Source organism: Stegodyphus dumicola, chromosome 3 (genome assembly GCF_044657685.1).
Source record: "Stegodyphus dumicola isolate Sdum_Otavi_A_Nest chromosome 3, ASM4465768v1".
NCBI lineage: Eukaryota > Metazoa > Arthropoda > Arachnida > Araneae > Eresidae > Stegodyphus > Stegodyphus dumicola.
This window is the reverse complement of record NC_140770.1, coordinates 252741387-252763307: the sequence shown is the minus strand read 5'-3', so window position 1 is coordinate 252763307 and position 21921 is coordinate 252741387. Positions and strand designations below refer to the sequence as shown.

General features: G+C 34.0%; 1 protein-coding gene across 1 annotated transcript in view; it reads left to right on the top strand.

The window, feature by feature from the left end:
* Nucleotides 1-21921, top strand: part of LOC118181204 (uncharacterized) — a 35937-nt gene that overhangs the window by 13467 nt on the left and 549 nt on the right. Inside the window, exons 2-3 of the mRNA XM_035350280.2 lie at nt 2250-2370; nt 12583-12925. Coding sequence (XP_035206171.1) covers nt 2301-2370; nt 12583-12925 — 413 coding nt within the window. The 5' untranslated portion in view covers nt 2250-2300. The remainder of the gene's footprint in view (nt 1-2249; nt 2371-12582; nt 12926-21921) is intronic.

Here is a 21921-nt window from a genome sequence, read left to right as displayed (position 1 = left end):
CTCCTCCCTCTCGCGACTGTTCCGTGATTTTCGCACTTTTCTTCCGCGATATAATTATAGTTCTAATTATTATTAATGTTCCTCCATGAAATATTTTGTAATTACCGTATTTGCCGGCGTATATAACGCATCCACTTTTTGTACACATTTTTGAAGGATAAAACTTTATTACTGATTATTATAATGACTTTACGGTATTTTAAATACAAATACAAAGTAAGAATTTCTGAAAATACTCAATCTATCTGGGAAAGAACACCTTCTAATCTCCTTCGTCAAAACCCATATACTCATCTCCAGAGCTAAATGAAGAGTCACCTGAAACCTCTTCTAAATCAGCATCTGAGTCCTCATACAACAAACTGTCCTCTGTACCGTCCAGTACATTAGTGCCACACTTCTTAAATGATTTAACCACTGTCTCTGTTTTCACAGCATCCCATGAAGCTTGACCCATTCACAAACAACGTATCGAAGCAATAAGTATTGACGTATAAGACACAGTATGGGCATATAAGACGCATCCCGTTTTTCAGACCTATTTTTAAAGAAAAAAGTTCGTCTTATACGCCGGCAAATACGGTATATTCTGTGTTACCATAGTTTGAAATGCAGATGTTGTTACATTAAAATATAATAAGCAGTGTAATAAAAATGGTAAAATATAAATGAAATGTTCAATTGCAGCTTCAATTATAAATTGCAATTGTAGCTATAAGTATGGAATGCGATAAAACTTGTCAGTTTTTAGCTATTGATATTAGTACATTAAATTGTATGGAATAATAACATTACATCTAGTTTTGTTTTTATTCAAAAACCCGGCAATAATTGAAATTTGGAATATTTAATTATAAAAAGTGTGGTCAGTTTAAAGCGAGCCTTATTTGATGGACAATGACAAAGTGCGCCATCAATATCTCTACCTTTAGAATAAATATTTTGCACTATTGCGCTCTAAGGGCTGTACGCATTGGACTCCAACTTGCACAAAAGCCAGACGCCATTAAACTTCCTGTGTATTGATATTTGTTAGTAACAAGGAATAAAAGTAAAAAATAATTTAATCAATATATAACAGTGTAAAGTGCATAAGAACATTCTGCCCAAAATGAGCAAAATAACATTTGAAAAGCTAGTTTTTAAGATTTGGTACTTACCCTAATGGCAGGACAAATGCCATGTCAGCCATATTTTTTTGCTACTATCCTTCATACACTTACCTCCTCCTGATTGGCTTGATTTAGCCTCAGTCACTTGATTCTTTCGTGATTTTCTCTAGTGAAAATCCTATGATGGTGGCACAAATCCAATGTTTTGGAGACTGGGAAGTAATGGCGTTATACCTTGACTTGGGCTGGATTCCATCGGAGCAGGCTGAATGCACTGACGTTGCAACATACACTTTGACATACACGTTGCTTTCCCCGTGTTGATTACACTTTGGTGGCTTTCCCCATGAGTAATGTGGATACGAGTCGGTTTCTGTCAGTCAAACAATCATCATGTCATCCACGAAATCAAGTCATCCACGAAGGCACCTCCCATTAAGCATATGGCCTTAGCGTGCCTCGTCATAATCAAACAATACCCATATAATTGCTTAATTTCCTTTGTGCTACTTAGGTTACAAGAAGTTTTTATGTAACTTTCACTTGGAAAGCTCAAATTTTTATTCTACAGAGTAGAAACCTGTAACAGCTATCATCGTAGCTGCCTTTGAAACTTTCGACCGGTATCAAAATCTGATTACCAGCATTTTCAGACATAGAATAAGTAAATACTGAACAGTCTTCTCCAATACAACAGCCGAATGTGATGTGGACTTCATGTTCGAATAATGTCCCCTCTATATATGCTTGGGTGCGAATCAAAATACTACATATTTTTTTAAGCAAGAAGTGTTTTTTTTTTTTTTTTTTTTTTTTTTTTTTTCCTGGATCTGCAATGTGTAAAAATAAATATTTATGTTTTTTATATAGTCTTGTATTATACGAAAAATTTCTGTTAATACAAGTGATATATATATATATATATTTTTTTTTTCCATGAAGCTTTACGTACTGTTAGCGGAGCTCCATCTAGGTAGATTTCGCGTCAACGTGTATGTTTGGCACTAAATGCCGCCTCTTTAACAGAAAAAAGAATATTTTGTTAATTACATATCTTTTCATTATTCACAACATTTCTGATACTTTTCTACTTTTTTCTGATTTAAAATTATGAGTTTTTTTTGTTTTTCCCCCTAGGAACTACAAGCCCTTTTTATTTAGCTGTTTTACCTCATTATTGAAATAACGATGAAATTTCAGCTGTTTTTGTCTTTGTTTCTCTTCTTGGCTTCGTCAAGCATTGTCAGTTCACAATTTGGTGAGTAGTCAAGTTTCAGATCATAGCGCGATTTTAGTTTTTGTAAATTTGTTTAGCACGATACTACTACTAATAATAATAGAAATAATAAATCCTATACAGAAAAATTTAGTTCTCATTTTTAATTTTTAAAAAAAGCTGAAAGCTTTCAGATTTTACATTACGGTTTTTTTAACGTTTTTTTATATTACCTTTATTTATTAAATATCATGTTCTTCGCACTTAAACGATAAAATTCAGTTCAAGAGCAATATTGCAAAATAATTTTAAAATTAGCATATCTGTAGAATTTCCGATACACAGTCTCGCGCGCTGGAGTTTTTTTTTTTTTTTTTCCCGTATAGTGTTGCCATTGCTCGCTTTGAGATCATTGAGTTTGTTAATCAAAAACTCGTTAAAGTTTTACAAAATATGAAATACATAATAAAACAAATTCCTGATTTCCAATTCGGGCTTTCGTTCAGTTTGTTAATCAAAAATTCGTTAAAGTGTTACAAAATATGAAATCGATAATAAAACAAATTCCAAATTAGGGCTGCCAGATGCCCATTTTTGGTGGAGAATTATGTTATTCAAAATTTAGTGGCTCTGGGTACCGTTGTTTTATAACAATGCGAAAAACATAGATACATTTATGCAGGTTATTCATTATTTAATTTCGGTACTTACGTATTAACGCAACCAGGCCAAAATTCGCATAAATTGCGAAATTTGGCAACCCTACTTACGGCAACCCTACGTGTTATAGGTAGTTTTGTAAAAAGAGCATGTGTAGATTCACAAAATTTTCCTGCATTTTCGTGCAAATTTTTGTAATTTATGAGAAAATAGCAGTGTACACGGATAAAGTGAAGAGTGTGCGCAATGCCATTTTTGTGCAATTCTGGGATGTTTTTTTAAGTAAAAATAAGTCGACGTGTACATGGTTATGACGAATACGGTTTTTAATCAGTGCTAAAAGCAATAGCCAAAAGATTTCCGCCGAAAAAATAATTCTGCAACTTATTCAAATTCGAAACCGGAAGGGTTTAATTGCTATTTTATATTTTAAAACAAAATAATATATAAAACTGTATTAAAATTATCTGTAATTAATAAATGCATATTTTCTTTCTATTCATCCTTTTTTACTCAAACTTACAAATAGCGTCAAAACTTACGAATAGCGTCAACCTGGTTGCGATAATACGTAAGTACCTTAATTTCTTTAAATATAACACAGGGCGATAATATTTGGTGGCAACAATTTGAAAAGTGAAACTGACATTTAAAGTTTTCGACGCAAAATGCCAAATTGAAATTAATAGCCCTTCTATGTTAAAGCCCTTTGAGCTAAAAATCTTTAGAAGTCTATTATAAAATCGTTAGATTTTTTCACGTTGTTTATTATAATTAATCAATGTGTCAGAGTAATTATAGCTTTTTTTTATTAATTTGTAGCAGAATCTCTAAATTCTATAAATATTTTTACTATAATCACCAGAATTTTTTTAATAGTGTTTCTTTCTTAATCCTTAATGCTGATCAAAATATGATCGCTCAAAGATTCTCTTTCCAGGCATCAAAATTAACATCAAGAGCACTAATGTCGGAGGATCCGAGCATCAAATCCATCTATCCCTTGCAGGCCGAGAATAAAAGAAAGTTGAGGGAGAGTCTTATTTAAAAAAATATTTAGCATTAAAACCACCAGGAATAATAAATACTCGTAGTAACATATAATTTAAAAATATCCTCCAATATCAGTAAATGTGGCTCCAATTACTCAGCCGGCGAGAAACAGATAGAAATCAAACTCAAAGCCAAATGTTCTTTATAGTTACTTATGCCACCCTCACAGTCTGTGACAACACCCACAAAATATTTTATATTCAGGTCTTGATTATGATGGCGTTCTACCTCACACACTTCTACAACTGTTTTTAACACGCTCAATTTTGTCATCTATGGAATATGGCTCCTGAAAGAATATAATATCTGTTAGCTTTAATCATCAATAGCAGATACCTAATATGTGGCCACCAAGCAATGATTTAAATTAGTGTTTAAAATGTTCATTTCAAATACTGAGGAATAAAATTAAAATATAGAACAAGAAAAAATAGAATGCATAGAACTAGGGGCTCAACAGTCTTTCCTGAACCAAAATATAGCATTATTTAAAAACATATGTCGTTTAAAACAAAATTAAAATCAAATTCTGAAACGCCTAAAAATAGTTAAAATCACTAAAATCTTCAAATCTAATTGTAAAAATTTTATAAAAATCGCTTTACGTTTACATACACTACAACTTGAAAATGCCTCGTGGGCGATGTCATATCGTGCATTTAAGTTAGCATTACTGATTGACTCAAAACAATTCTTCTCCCCTACACAAATTTCTATCATGATCATCCCCACAAAAAGGGCATCTCATATTATGTTCTCAATATAATAAAATGTGCCTATTTCTGCCATTTTATACAATTTTATGGGAGAATGAAAAGTTTAACTTTGAGTACTGTTCATCTGATTCTTACACCTTGCTTCACAAATCAAGGTTCGTACGGTCTTTAAGAGTCCTTAAGTTTTTTGGAATCGATTTTTGGTCTTTAAAAGTCCTTAATTTCGACGAAATTCGGCAGGAGGTCCTTAATTTTAATCATCTGAAATTTCTGTCTGTTTTTATGACTGCCATTCTGAATGTGAATTAGCATTTTGGACAAACATTTTTGACGATTCATTGACAAATTGAATGGGTGAATAGGTTCATGGGTTATAATTTGCTGCTATTTCTAATATAAACGGTGGAATACTCAAGTTTCTGAGAAAGAAGTGAAGCATAAGCATTTCAAAATTAGGTACTTTTCCATTTTGCCGGCGCAGGTGATAAAGTCACCAATAATGGTACAGCTGATGCCAAACGGAATATCCGAAAGCCGCCGATCTTCAGGGAACTTTGATTATCCTCGCTGGTAATCTTTTACGTCTCATTTTCAAAACAAGTCGCAGACATTTCTTATCAGATTGATTGTTTCTTTCAATACTGACATACAATTACACAGAATGTTTACGAGATAGTTCAGTTTTATGCCCTAAGGCCATTCGCGTAATTAAGTCAATTAGGATGCAATCACACTGCCCACCCGAAGGCGAAAATATAGAAAAGGCAAAATCAAGGGTTAAAATTCATCAATTCTGATAAGAATACACTAGCGAAGTAAACACACAAAATTTTACATAATTTCTGAGTAAGCTATTCGTACGAATTGAAATAATTCGTGCATTTAAACTTGTATTCCAAATTAAGATTTAACTTGAAATTAATGTAGATAATTACCAGGGGCGTAGCTAGAGTTTCCAGCGCCCGGGGTCAACTGAAGAATTTGCGCCCCTTTCTGTGTGCCAAGAATGGAAAACATTTCCTTAAAATATTTCGTAGCATTAATTTGGCGCCCCCTGGATGCTGCGCCCGGGGACAGATGTCCCCCCTTGCCCCACCCTAGCTACGCCACTGATAATTACTGAGAGAATTAGATTTTTGTAGCGTAATTTACGTGAGATGAGATCACTTGGGTTCACGTGATATGAACCGTCGAATCAGGATGTTGAACCATGAAAGCATAGTAAATTACTAATTCAGAAGTCAAACAACAAAAATCAGCGTTATATTTTTAAAATTTTCACAGGACTAGTTTCGATGGTTTTACCGAACCACCATCCTCAGCTGCAAAACCGCAAATGAACAAGATAGGAAATAATTCCTATCTTGATATTCCTATCTATAATTATTCCTATCTATAATCGACGTGTTATTGTGTCTTAAGCATAGTAAATTCTTAAATTAATGTCTTTTTACAAATTTATTGTCTTTATTTATGGGCTTTTTACAAAATTTTAAACGATATTTAAATATTTATGCCTTCAAAATAAAAAATTCTTAGAACTAACATTTGTTAAGATTTTTTATGTGTATACTGCATGTTGTTCCCAGTCTTTGTCTGCTTGGTGAGATTTGCGCCGACAAAACGGAAAAGTATTTTTTTTTTTTTATTATTTTTTTATTATTATTATTATTATTATTATTAAGAGCTTTTAAACAATATTTTGCGTTTGGGAATGTGAATTCTTTATTAGACGGTTCCAAATTTGGCGACTTATCAATATTTTGGCGATTTTAAGATCAATTTCTATAGAAAACTTTTAATTCGGAAATCTGGGAATTTTTCGACGATATGTTTTTTAAATATTATAACTTTGATCAATTTCATTAAAATAATGCTAATACATTGAAACTGTATTCAAGAAATAACATTTAAATTAAACATTTTTATTTTTCGCTATCATATAAAGTGACATTACTTTCGATTTTGGCGACTTATTATACAATGTTTTGAATCTCAAAAATAAACAAGGTAATAAATGCTTTCCGCTTTAGCACAATTTATGAACAAATTCTTAGCAAAAGCAAAATAGCTATGTAATTAATTAAAACTGCCTTCGTTGTAATTTTTTTCATTGTGAAATTTTTTCTTATGTAGTTGTCTCAATATGCATCAGTTTTCTGTATGAAATTAATTTTATACTTTTTCCTCTGATTTTTTAAAAAAATATTTCAGCCTTTTTGCTGTTACAGAATTGGTTGGGGTAATTTTTCTTCAGGATTTTAGACTCTGCAACTTGCAATGTTTAGAAGGATTTTAAGGCAAGATTTACGGACCCACGAATCTAGAAGATTCCAGACAAATGTCTTCATGGTATTAACACGTAATGGATGTATTTTACAGAAAGTTTATGATAAACTTTTACTTTTGGGATAATTTTCTGAAAAACAAGGAAAACATAATATTTAAATGTTTTGCTTCTGGTACTAGATTTTTTTTCTTAATATGTTTATCTTCCCATTGTTGTCTCTACTTTTCACTAGATACAGGCATGGAAAATATCAAAAATGCTTCTAATCGTATCACATGGAAAGGCATTTATAGAAAGGAATTTTTTTTTAATAAAGAAATTGAAAACTGACAATTTAAAAGCTTAATCTTATATGTCTCAATGCATCGTCAGTGGCGTAGCTAGGGTGGAGCAAGGGGGGACATCTGTCCCCAGGCGCAGCATCCATGGGATGCCAAATTGATGTTATAAAATTTTAGAATGAAATGTTTTTCATTCTTGGCATACAGGAGGAGGCGCAAAATCTTCAATTGTCCCCGGACGCTAAAAAACCTTAGCTACAGCTTTGTGCATCATACAAAGGGCTGGCGCTACGCAATTTCCTACCTGATGCAATCTTTCTGGATCCTAAATTCTAAAATTTTGAAATTTCTTGATTTTGTTGCTCGGTGTGTCACTAAATTCTAAAAATTATGCTACATCGGCTCTGTAACTGGCCCATACCGTATATCATTTTATATTTATTCTGAATGTTCACATCACTAAAGAAATAAAATCAGCACCTTTTCCTATAAAATCTATGTGCATTTACTTTTTTAGAATAACAGAAATATTTAATTAAATCCAAAAATTCTAAAATGAAGACGAAACGTATTGAAAAAAGAAACCGAATATATAAAGAGAAAGAAAATTATTCTTCAAAGATATGTACAGTTGTTATTATGTAAATTAAGCAGTTGTGTATAATTTCAGCCTTTGCTATAATTTCTCCTTTCCATTTCCTCACCAGAATGAAAATCACCTAGATAATTTTTAAACTAAGGTTTTGGAGTTGTAAGACAGAATTTGTTTCTTGCCTCCGCTTGCACCCTGAATTAATTCCTACCAGCTCTGATAATTTGTAATTATTCGTTTTTGCGTTATCGCTGCCGATACTTGAATTTGTTACGCGATAACTAGGTTACGACGAGTTACAAGTTTGTTAAGGCGTATTACTACTGAGCCAGCTTAGATTAAAATTAAATTGTCCGGTCTTTGACCGTTAGTCCACATTTTTAGTTTGAATTTGACTTTTACTGTTTAATTGGATCACCATAAGCTGTAGTTTATTTTGCTAGCGTAAGAACATGCCTTTATGTTCTAAGGTTTTATTAAAAAAGAGGTTAATTATTTTTAAACCTTTATCTGACTTTGTAGTTACCTTTAGACATAGCAATAATTTGCTTCATGTCTGTCAGGGGTTTGGGACTATTTAACGTTTACCAGATCAAGTAAAACCTCACAGGTACTTTATTAAGAGATTGCCAAGTTAGGAGATAAAACATGAGAAACTAGTGTAGCCAAGTTAGGAGATAAAACATGAGAAACTGTGGTTTGCATATTGAAACAAATTTCTTATTGTTATAAAAGATGCTTTTAAAGAGAAGGAAACTGATATAATAGCCAGAATGTCTGGAATGGCTTCAAATTAAAAAAAAAAGACGCTCACATATTTTGCCGAGTACTGTTGCTACAAAACGTAAATGTTTTGTAGCTTTTAATGTGTATCGTTTAAGAATCATCTTAATGTCGTTTAAGAATCAATGTCATAAATAACATGTATTTTAAATTGTAACATGTTAATCGATTGTGATTTTAATAGTGCTTTTTTAACAAATATTTTTAAAAAATAAATTTAATAGTAGCCATGTAAATCTATAATGACTAAGTACCCTTATCTAACTAGCTAATGTAATTATTTGTAACTGCCTGAATTTAACGTGAAACTTAATTCTTTACATCTAGTGAGACTTAAATTAATACAAAACAGCTTATCACCTCTAATGCTTTAGTTGCTTATTGGAACCTTAAAATATATTAACTGGGTTACAACCCCAGAACTCTACACGAAGTTATGACACAAATTGCGTCTGACAAGCCTGAACACAACTAACTTTCAAAACTTGACAAGTGGGCCTACAATAAGGCTTTTGTTTTGTCAGCAGGCCTCTCTCTAGGCAAGCAGTAGCGGTGGCAACAGCCAGTCTTCTGTAAGGAGTCATGCTGATTATGATTTTCTTCTCATTTTAACCTATGCCGTTTGACATAAAATCTACCCGCTATTTACTAAACCTCTAAACTGAGCAAGTACGTGACAAAATGAGACATAAAAGAAAAATATCAACATAAAGCTAAATTAGTAAAATGTAAATAAAATGTCACTAACCTTCTATCAAATATGTCCAACTATTATAAAGGTAAAATATTTAATGCTACCTGATAAATTTAATAAAGTTTATTTTATTCACAGATTTGATTTATAATTATGTTTATTAAATTATGTTTAACAATAATGCATTCTACTTGTGGATCTATTTTATTCTTAGGACAGTATCACGTAAGTGAAGTTCAGGCATGGCTAGTATCTTTAATTGAATTTATTCAATTCCCATTTGTTGATGGGTCCTTAATGTTTTTCATTAATGCTCCTTAAAAGTACTTAATTTCCATGTGTACGAACCCTGACAAATATTACATAGCATGTCAAAGAAATCTTAAAATTGCAGTGTAAGAAATCCAGAGGGCTAAATCTTGTGTATCGCTTCCGAATTAGGATCTCCCCATCGGTAAAGTCATCAGCCATATAATAAACAATGAAGTTCGGTTTTAAAAAATATTTTACACTTCACATTTCATGTTGCTTTCAAATCGTTTATGAGTTTCTATTTCCCGCTTTAGGCAGTCCGCTTCCACATGAACGTAAAGTTTCAATACCACTTCACCATTTTTCTTTTTGCAAAAATCTCTTGGAGCTACTCCAAGATCTACCAGAGAGATTCCTTTATCCAAAGACTATATACATAAATATCTTGAGAGACTGGTCTAATTAAAATCTCCAATTTTCTGCAAACCCAGACAGTGTGACAAGATTGTCTGGATTCTCAATATTTAATCCAGTTAAAATACAATTTACTGTTTTCACTCAAATATATTCTTAAAGTTACTCCATCTCATTCATTTCTCCGTAATTCGAACGAAAGTTTACTTCAGTTATCTTCAACTTACGTTCAGCAGTAATTTTATCTAGGCATGTGGACAAAAATACGAAAGCATCCAAGTAATCATTATTACCATTTTCAACTTTCATTTTCTCAAGAAAGGAATACATCTGTTAAACAGGACAGATAATAGAGTTGCTCCGAGAGTTTCCTGAAGTATCCACATTTCCCCTTGGCATTCCTCCAAAGATAAAGGTATCAATTCCGCATTCATCCATTTTCAATATCCCCTACTGTAAACTCTATCAAAATAAATTAACATAAGATAAAGAGTGTTTAAAATCTAATCCAGGTGTTGAAATATATACATATGCAATAAAATATAGAATTTTACTTCCATTCAATACATTCACCAAGCCCGAATAAAATTTACATTAAACATAATTTAAAAACTACAAAACATATATAAAAATATTAAAAACCACACACCATACTTAAAAAGAGAAATGCACAATAAAATATATACAACTAATTAGAAAGGAACGTACTGCACATAAATATAAAAATTGTCCAAAAGTCGTAATAAATTGTTGCATTCAAAAAGGAAAGGGACCTTTGCTCTGCTGGACTCGAAGATCTTCAAATCAATGCTTCAAAAAACTTAGGACTCAAAACCGAAGTTCTCAGTACAACAACCGCCTCGTTAGGCTTCGTAGTTACCAGAACGAAATGTGCTCATTTATTCAAAAATATGTTATTTAAATTCGAACAAACACTAAAACTAGTAAAAAAGAAACTGATTTCACGTCTATTTTAATCAAATTCTGAAATTCGATGTTCCTATGTAACACGCAGCACATTCAACAGTTACCGAACTTTAAAGCTGTTAATTCCTTTCTTCAACTTCAGTCCAATATGGAGGCCCCATATTGAATTGGCGTCGTCGATGATCCAGACAGCTCGCCTATGTAACAATCGGGATCATCGTCGATGATCTAGACAGCTCGCCTCTTTTTAATGACGAAAAACTAGTTGATTCCCAGGCAGGTGGAAATTATGTTGCGCTTTTGATGTAACGACTATTTCGAATGCTACACTCTGGAGCCATTTCTTCGTACTTTTTATCATCGAGCTTAATGTATTACGATAGTTAAATTGGGGAAAAAATCATAAAAGTTTATAATCGTTTAAAAAGTTTATATCAGTTTAAAAAGGGCCGTAGGTCGCAAATTAAAAAAAAAAATGGGCATGGGATGTTGGTTACTGATATAAGATAAAGAATGCAGCCTCACGCAGTTTTGATGTACAGCAACGGTTTTCTAATAAACTCCTCTTATATAAATCTATACTTCAACCAGCATTACTCTATGCTAGTCCTGTCTGGGGCCACGCTGCCAAAACTCACCTTCAACACATCCAAGTTCTTCAAATCAAAGCACTCAGATCATCAACGCGGCTTGGTTCATTCCAAATTCTTATTCGTGATCTCAAAGTAGATACAATTCAAGATTATATTCAAAAACTTGCCAGAAATTTCTTCTAGTCAGTTCTCACTCATCCTAACAACTGCATCTAGAATACGTTTAAACTTAGATGTTCTCCATTTCCCAGAGAAAAGCACAAATATCTATCTGACATTCTCCATCCTTAACATTTTTTACTTATACTAGATTCTTCAGTTCACTGATTTGGACCTTCAACCAGACACTCACCTTTTTCGTCGACTGATGGCGGCGACCTGACTTTTACTTTCGTCTTTTTGTTTTACTGATGTTGTTCACGTGATACAGAGTAAAAGGAGGCGTTGCTTCCTGAAACTCAAATTCATTATATGTTCTTAGTAGTAGCAACGGTTTTCAGATTACCACGCGTCTCCGAACACCGCAGGCTCTCATTTCCGGGAATAGAATAGGGAATGAATTACAAATGCTTCATAGCTTTAACGGGTGACTCCCTGTATTGTCCGAACGAAATGTTAAAAAAGCTTGTAACTTTTCAAACATAAACCCTCAAAAAAGTTATAATTATGTGGTTGTGAATGGTTCATCACAATATCAGCTATTTTATAACAAGTTTGTACTTGTTATAAAATAAATAAAAAACATTAAGTTCTCATTTTTTATTGAAATTAACCTTCTGATTTTTAGTTTTTTACCTCTTCCATTTTGGAGCCTTTGTTATTTAAAAGTTTGTTTGTTCTAGTATTTTAACTTTTTATAAAAAGGAATTTATTACTATTGTTATTGCTGGAAGTAGAACAAAATAGCAAGTATAAAACTGGAGAGAATATTATGATATGTAAGAATTTGTTATCATGTATGATATTGGTAATTTCTTTTAATCTTCTCTTCCTAACTAGATGACTGTTTACCAGATATGTGTAGTGATGAAGGACCAGATATACAACCTTACCTGGATTTGCTTTATGTACTTGAAAATAACATTAATTTTACATTAAGTTTGCCAAACAGCAGTTGGTGGATGGTGAAATTCTACAATGGCAATATAACGAGGGATGAATTTGATTACGAATGCGCTTGCCCACTGCGTAAACAGGATGATCAAGTCTTCATCACTTTTCATCTTCAAAATATGTTAGATATATGGTACAACTGGGAAATTGGCTCCAGTACTTTTAAATTGCAGGGCACTATTCAAATTACATCTTGTATCGATGACTTGAAAATCCATTTATTGGATGAGTAAGTTCTTTTTGACACATTTAAGTAACAAAAATAACGTACTGTGATAGAGTCGAAACTCAAAGCAACTTGAAGCAAACTTTAATGTACGCAACCCTTAAAAAAATGTCAGTATTAAAAAAAAAAGCCGTGTATGTTTACAACTCTCTTATGATTAAAATGAAAGGATTTGCAGTAATAAATTAAACTAGGTCATTTTCATTAAAACATAACCAAAATATTAAGAATATGAAAGAGAAATGTTTACTAAATTTTCCTTTGATTTAAAATAAAACAATCTGGCAAGCGTTTGAAAGAAGTGAAGAATTTTATTCAAAAGAATCACACGAGAATATTTTTGGGAAAGCTTTTTGTTAACATTTTCTATGTTTGATCTGAAAAAAATATTTGGATTTTACGGAGTTTTCCCAATTAATAATGCTTCAAATTGCGTAAATGTTTCTAAATTTATTTCATTGCGGACAATAAATACGAATTTTATATGTTAGAAAAAGGAAAGAGAAATTTATGCATCGGTATTTATGGAAAAGTAGTTATAATAATGTATGAATATTCTACATACTTTATCAGGACTACTATTCCTCCTTAACTGCTTTGCTAACATGATGTATCCTGAATGGGAACAGGGAGCTTACTGGAAGCTATGTTCTGTGGAACTGTAAAATAGATGACTAAGATGCGAAGGGTTTAACAACCCTTTATTCTCCACGATATTACAGGCGCTCCCGCACTTCGGGATACAAAGACCAACCATTTATGGTCTGAACGTAAAAATATAAGAAATACTATCTAACTAAATTTAAATAAGAGCTAACTTTGAATACTTTATACAGATGACTAACACTAAGGTTGGTCTTTTAGTTTATTACGTATGTAGATCGCAGACTGCGGAAAACTAGAATACGTTTTAAATATCGAGACGACTAAACCTCTGGCTTTAAAGGCGAACAGCCAATGATTGAAAGCTCGCGTGGAATGCAGTGGCAAGGAGGCTCATTTTCTCTCCATGTATCTCAGTTCTTGGCGAAAATACACAACTTAAATACTTAAGCGTTAGCAAGTACAATTTGTATAAACATATTCACGCCTTTATTCTGGCCGGAAGTGGAAAATAAGAGAGGACAGTAAAGTTTTAAAATTAAATAAACGTTAGTAACACTTAAGATCCTTACAACTTAATTAAACGAAAATAACACACTGCTGGTCATTAAAATTGCAGCACCAGGAAGGAATGATCTGACTAACGTCAAACTCGCATGAAAGGAAAAAGAAGTTGGGATATGCAAATGATTAGTAGTTCAGCGCATTTAGACGACGCAGGAGGAAGAAAAAACATCTGAAGTACTGCGTAAAAAAAACAACTGTGTAGTAGATTTCTCATTCGGAAAGTGCTTTATAAAGTTGGAGTTTGCTCAGAATATCGTGTTATGCCTCGAATAAGAAGAGGAAATGCTTACCAGCAAGTTTCGAAATTCGATACAGGCAGGATCGTTGCCTATCCAAAAGTTCAGATTATCATTCCGTGATATCGCCAGTCGCACTAGTCGATATGCAACCACTGTCATGTGACTATGGAATCAATGGATTGCTGAGGGCAGGATCTCAACTCCTTCCCATGACTAACGCCAGAGAGGAACAGACAAATTATGAGGTCAGTCCTGCAGGACCGTACGACCACATCAGGGACCGTCAGGAAATGGCACGCTCAGTATCAGCTCATAAGATGCATCGACGTTTGCCGCAGCGTGGACTATCAGCAGGGTGACCATTATTTCGGCTTTCCTTGACAATGCAACACAGAGAAAGACTGCAACTCTGGTGCGCCAAACGACAAAGCTGGGTACAGGAATGGCACAATGTCGTCTTTTCAAACAAATCCCGATTCTACGTGCAGTATTCTGATGGCCGTATACGTGTCTGGAATGACCGACGAAACCGCACATCACCTGCTTGCATTCGATATCGGCATAGGGGCCCTGCACCTGGTGTGATGGTTTGGGCAGCCGTACACGACACGCACATCTCTAGTTTGGATCGACGGTAATTTGAACGCAGATGGGTTCATTTCTGACATCTTACGTCCAGTGGTTCTGCCCTATCTTCGAGGCCCCCCAAACGCCATGTTCCAACAAGATAATGCAAAACCACATGTTGCACGTCGGATTCTGACCTGCCTCGATACACAGAGTACGCGATTGCTGCCCTGGCCTGCAGGGTCTCCAGGTCTGTCACCCATTGAAAACATCTGGTCATGGGTTGCTGAGAGACTGGCCCGCCACCCATCTGCAGCTAATACGGTTGAAGAAGTGTGACATAGACTTGAAGCAGCATGGATGACTTGCCCATTTCTGTCATCCAAGCACAGCCTGACTCCATGCCTAATGGTATGGGGGGGTCGTTTTAGCTGGCAGAGTTGGCAATTGTTTCTACTAATTTCACACCCTTGTAAACCTCCTAAAATGCTCATAAATTTAATCATTTTGTCTTCATACCATACTGTTTACGTGCAATAAATATCCTTTTTCTATTTGCTCTCCAGGCCCACCAGCGGCCGAGGGGTAAAGACGCTGAACACTGGTAGTTCAGTCCGAGGTTCGAATTCCTGGCTGGCTGCATGGGCATTTTCGTGGTTTCCCCCCATGTGTAACGTGTATAAGAGCCAGTTTCCCTTAGAAAGTCCTCCACGAAGGCATCCCTCCCTTTAGGCATGTAGCCCTCGTGAGCTTTTCCATAATTGAATAATCCCAATCCCTCTATTTTCTCTCCTTCATGGTGTTGCAATTTTAACGGCCAGCAGTGTAGTTGGACTTACTAAATTTCAGCTTTTATGTACAAATTTATTTCGATGGTCAAGAATTCATCGATATGCATTTAAATATTGATTTTAAGTACGAATATCAAATATATTAAGTTTAAATGTTGATATACCCATAAAAAATAAATTAATTTTAGATAGTAAGCATGGATAAGATATGTTTTTGAGGTCTTCATATGTTTAATTACACATCAAAATGAATAGTTGGATGAATTAAAATTTTGTCTTTATGTAAAAAAAATTATTTCGATGATTAAGAATTCATTGTTAATTCGATTTAATATTCATTTTACTTACGAATGTCAATATACTTGTATTAAGGTTAGATAGTTTAAGTGTAAATGTTGATATTCCCACCTAAAATAAATTATTTGTAGATAATAAAATAAGTTTTCGTTGTCTGCGTATTTACTGCATTGACTAGGCAAAGTAATAAGGATAGCTATGACATTAATTTGATATAAACCCTTCGATGCACATGGAACATGGATGTTTTCCTTCAATATGGAATGCACCCAAATTCCATGCATACTGTATCTTGCTATGTAATTATGTAAACCAACTCATGTAAATGGGTAGAAACTTAATTTGAGTTATTTTGACCACGGATGGTCTATCTGAAATATCGCTGATACAGTATTATATTAGCTAAGTGTTTGGGATGTTAGGAATTTCGATATCAACCATTTCAATGGCTATCCGTTTACCAGAGAAGCACGTTCGGGGCTTCAAAAAGCAAATGTCGTGTACAAGCCTTATAACAAACTTGTCAGCATAGATTTTCCAAGTTTAAAGAGTAGATGTACAAATTACAGAGAGCTGCAATGGCGAAGTTCGCCAAAAAGTCATTGAGCACACTATACGACCAGTGCTGCACTCCTTTGGCTGCAGGAGCCAATGCCCTGTACATATTCCACTGTGGATTGTTCATCATCATCTTGAAAGAGGTTTCGCCTGATGTTAACTCTGTTAAAACTGCTTACTTTGAAATAGACTTTTCAAGGCTTTTTGAAACTCTCCCATTTTAGATCGTAACACGAGTCGTCATCAGCGCACAGAACTTATTTCTCCATTTCATTTGAGAATGTAGTTCAAGTTAACCTTCATTCGTGCACTTTTCACGAAGCGAAATATGGTGGACGGAAATGAAATGGAAAGAAGGCTCGACCATCTGGGCCACAAGTGCTGTTACTATGATCACCAGGCAAGCCGGAAAGGCAAAAATTACCCTGTAGTGCATACTCTAAAATAACAGAGCAGTAAATCTTACTCTCAGCTATACCAAATAAACGACAGAGATCTATCGAATGATGTCATGGAACCATCCTGCTAGTTTCGTTTTACTTCAAGATCGTCATTGTGTTCCTGATTGTACAATACCACATAAAGGAAAATGCAGGCGTATCAAATAAGGTTTCTATGACTTGCCTCCTATTAAGTGCTGATCTTGCTGTCAAGTCTAACTTTACATCGTGAAGGCTTTAAAAATTAAAAAACAGGCAATGATTTTTGAATGCATTTAAAGCAAATTACCATCCGTGTTTCAATAACCTTTTTCAGAAAAGGTACTAGCAATGAAATCAGATGAAAATATAGATAAATTGCCTTTATTTATCGTATAGTTCTTTTTTAATTGGTTCTGTATTATCTTTTATTAAGCTCATAAATAAACTATGTTAACATGTACTGGTGAAGTTGTGTATAATGCGAGTGCACAATCTTTTAGTTCAGTGCATGAAAAACTGAAGACGTACTTCTGCATTATAAAATAACGATTATGAAGTATTCTTCATATAATTTATAAAATTCCCCATTATATTGTGCTTATTACGAACACTAATGGGCAAATTTGTTTTCATTCATATACGTTCTTTTTATTGTTTCATTCATTTCATATCTTTCATTCGTGAATGTAGTTTCATTCATGATTTCATTCATGGAAATATTTCATAACTTAATCCTAATACACCTCTAAAATTCCTTTAGAGAAGTTTTTGTTTCACTAAAATTTTTATGCTAGGTTTTGTAGGGCCATTTTCAACTGTTTATTAATAAAACCATCAGTGTGTAGAGTTATTAGGATTTTTTTGAAGTAGGAGGCCTGAAAAATGACCACCTTTTACTTCGGTCGCCACTGTAGCGTCATTAAGATTTTTGAAGCAGGAAACACGAAAAATGAGCCGGGACTCAAACCTGGACCTCTCAAGTGCACGCCGAGTGTTGCTATCGTTACACCACGAACGCATGCAGAAATTATGGAGAAGATGCCTTATAAGTTTAATAATAAAAATGATTTTGATAAAATATTGATCTAAACTTACTCAGAAATTTTATCTCATAAGTTAGAAGTCAAAGTTGTATAAATAAATTTGAATTGTAGAAAATGATTTACAAAGGGAAAAAAAAAAGATGTTTGCATATAAAATATCTTCACATTTAGTATTAACTATAGAGCTTTTTTTTTAATAAGTAATTGCAAACTGGTTGGATCTTTGCAAAATTCTCAGATCTCAAATTCGGGACTTTCGCTTTGTGAACCGATATACTATCTATTACACTTCAAGAAGAATGCTTTAATCGTTTTCATCTCAAGCGCCTAAAAATAACTCGGAGAAACTTTAAGATCCTCAGATGAATGATCATGATGATGAATTAGAGCCAATGAATTTTTAATGTTTGGCGTAGTTATAGAGAAGCAGATGAGTTCAGAACAAGGTATTGTAGGATTCAGCGACTGAAAATATTTGTCCAGTCAGTCAGTCACCAGTTAACTAATCAATCACCTTTGACAATTAATTCACAAGATGTACGAATGTGTCACATAATGTCTTTGACATGTGTCACATAAGGTAGAGGCTCACCAGCGACCGAGCTGTAATGTCATTGAACACTGGTAGTTCGATCCGATGTTGGAATCCCGCGAACGGGCTGGCTGCATGTGCGTTTTCGCAGTTTGTCCCATGTGTAACGTATATACGAACCAGTTTCCTTAGAAAGTCATCCACGAAGGCATCTCCCCCTTAGGCACATAGTTCTCGTGGCTTTGCCGTGATCATATAAACCAAACCAAACCATAAGATAGAACAAAATGCCAAATCATAATCTGAAGGAAAACTTAAATCGGATAACTATACAAGAGTGGGCCACTTAAATGTATCGCAATACAGTTCAACAATCATTTGAACAATGAGAGATTAGTAGCAAAAATGTACTTTTTATCAGTGTTAAAATTCTTATTCATCATTATTATCGTCCCAAAGCACAAACAAATTGCTCAAATTCGTACGCAAAATTTTTACTTTTATCTTCTTTATGTGCTATTAGTGTTCATATTAAATTTCTGATGCACCAATAGTTGGTCCGTGTGAACTACATAATTCAGATATTGAACATGAGTGATTTGTATTCTCCAGAGACTGAGTAGTAGTCTGAGAATTAATAAAGATCACGTTATTTTCTTGCCTCGTATTCAAGGTCTTAGCAGCAAGGAATTTTGTAAAGATCTCCTCATCTATCACAAAATTTTTCTACAATTTCTTTCAGCTAAAAGAACTAACATAAAATTGCATAACCTGCATTTCCCACGTTAGTATTCCATTTTTATACTGCAGATTCATCAGTATAAAAATGTAGCTGTAAAATCTTAGTATACGGTACGGTCTTGGCGCGATTTTGAAAATTGTCGCCAAAATCAAAATCACTCGTTTACTTCTCATCATAAATACCGCGTTTACAGCTCATCATATTTCATAATGACCAAATTTTCATAATGTGCATAATTCACAAGTGCACATCAATATCGCCACTGAGGGAAGAGTTTCAATAATGGACCAATGAGCTTCTATTGCTCTTGTGACGCTAAATCTTTGAAACTGTGGATGCGCATGCTCTTGTTTACGTTTTGTTTCGCAGTTATATATGTGTGGCGTATAAATGCTGCTACCATTTTAGTAGAAAATCTCATAGTGCTTTCATTTTATAATTTTGTTTAATCTTCACCATTTCTCTTTCGTGAAACTTATCATGCGCTGATATTCGGATTAATGTTCCTGGCATATTATGGCTCTTTACATCGAGAAAATTATTCAAGGTGCAATTAGCATCGAATATTATTCGTTTACTAACACCTGTGGATTAAGCGAATTCAAGTGTACAATTTTTTTACTGAGCTAAGAATAACTGGAAGTGTTACAATGAATCTAGTATTTTCTTATCTCAGTGCTTGCATTCCTTTGTTTTTGAAAGTGTAAGATCCAAAACATATATTGAGAATGATCTAATTATACATATTATTAACATTAAAAGTTTCTACGAATAGATTAAAAATATTCGTTGTGAATAAGATACGTCCATTCGGTCTGTATTTCTTGCGCAAACCGTACGTTTAAGAGTGAACAGTTATTAATGTGAAAATTAACGCACTAAGTATATAGGAATTGAAATTAGGAAAATTGACTTTGAATAAAACTGTGCATTGGCTTTTATTATAAAACACATTTTTCGTATCGACTGCAATAAAAATTGCTAAGACGGCTATTATTTACATATATAATTATGCTTGTATTTAATATAACTTCGCGATGAAAATTTTCACAAGAAATTAATTAAGAAGCACTAATTATTTCCTACAGGAAATTGCTTGTTAAAACATTTACAACCACCTTGCTTAAAGCGCGGCAAAGGTCATGTAAAATGCCAGAAATATTACTAGAAGCCCATTGGTCCATTCTACAGGGTGATGCTAAATTGTTTATAAAAATTAAGAGGGGTGATAGTACTCATCTAGAGGAGCAATAATTACCATAGTTCATAGGATCGCATTCCACTCTGAGAAGCAGAGAAGAGGAATATTAGAATTTCAACCTGAACTTAAATAGTGTTGGGAGAGCGAATGAACGAGACCAAAAGTTACACAATCAGTTTAGTGAAAAAGTCACAGAGAGTGCAAAAAACCGAAAACTTGCCGTAGGAGAGTTAAGTCGAGGTCAGACTTAGATGACAAACACTCAGATGCATATCATTGGTTGGCAAAGTCTCAACCTCGCAAACGATTGCAGCAAGTTAATTATCTAATCATGGGCTGAATATTATCAACTAACTCCACTCCAGCTGTATGCCGATATTAACATGAAAAGTTCATGCTGTGCTCCGGCTGTCAGAACTTCGTGTCTCAAAGAAGAGAGCTTCAAGTAGAATGAGCGTAGCAGAGTAAATTCAAGAGGACAGGATAGAAGATGGCGAAGGTGAAAAAAACTGCTACCTATACTAGATATCAAGATAGCAGTTTCCCCCCAATAGATAATTCCCCCTAATAATTTAGATAATTAACTTTTTGCAATTATTTGCGAGGCTGAGACCTTGCCAACCAAAGATGTGCATTTGAGTGTTTGCCATCAGAGTCTGAACTCGAATTAACTCTCGAAAGCCATTTTTTCGGTTTTATCCGTTTTTTGCACTCTCTGTGAGTTTTTCACTAAACTGATTGTGCAACTTTTGGTCTCGTTCATTCGCTCTTTCAACACTGTTGTAAGTTCAGGTTGGAATTCTAATATTCCTCTTCTCTGCTTCTCACAGTGGAATGCGACCCTATGTTCTATGGTAATTATTGCTCATCTGGATGAGTACTATCAACCCTCTTAATTTGTAAAAACAATTCAGAATCACCCTGTAGAAGCCTCGGTGGCTCTACAGATGTGCGCTTACGAAATATGTGTACCCCATACGAAAATTCAACCAAATGTAGCCTTTCAGAAAATGCTTATCTGTCCCAAATGATATTTCTCATTCCAAAAGATTTCAAATGTGTTTTAGAATAATGATTTTACATGAAAGAAGTGCTGAAAATTTACTTTGGCAGGTTTCAAACCATCCACAGTGAGTGTGTTGAGAAACGATTGTCTAGTAATATCTGGCATATCAAGTTAAGTACTGATATTATACAACCTAAACAAGCGTTTTTTATCTGTTCGTAGCATATTTTTCAAGTAATGATAATTTCTTCTCGACAATTTTCTGTCTTTTTTCCTCTGATGAGGCAAAGTTTCAATACCAGCCTTTTCTATTGGTTGCACTGGAATGTATTTGCTGCTCTTGTAATTAAACTAAAAGTACAGTTTTATGTAACATCGAATTTAGATAAAGTATTCTCAGAAAGTTCAGACAAAGGTTCAGATGCATAATA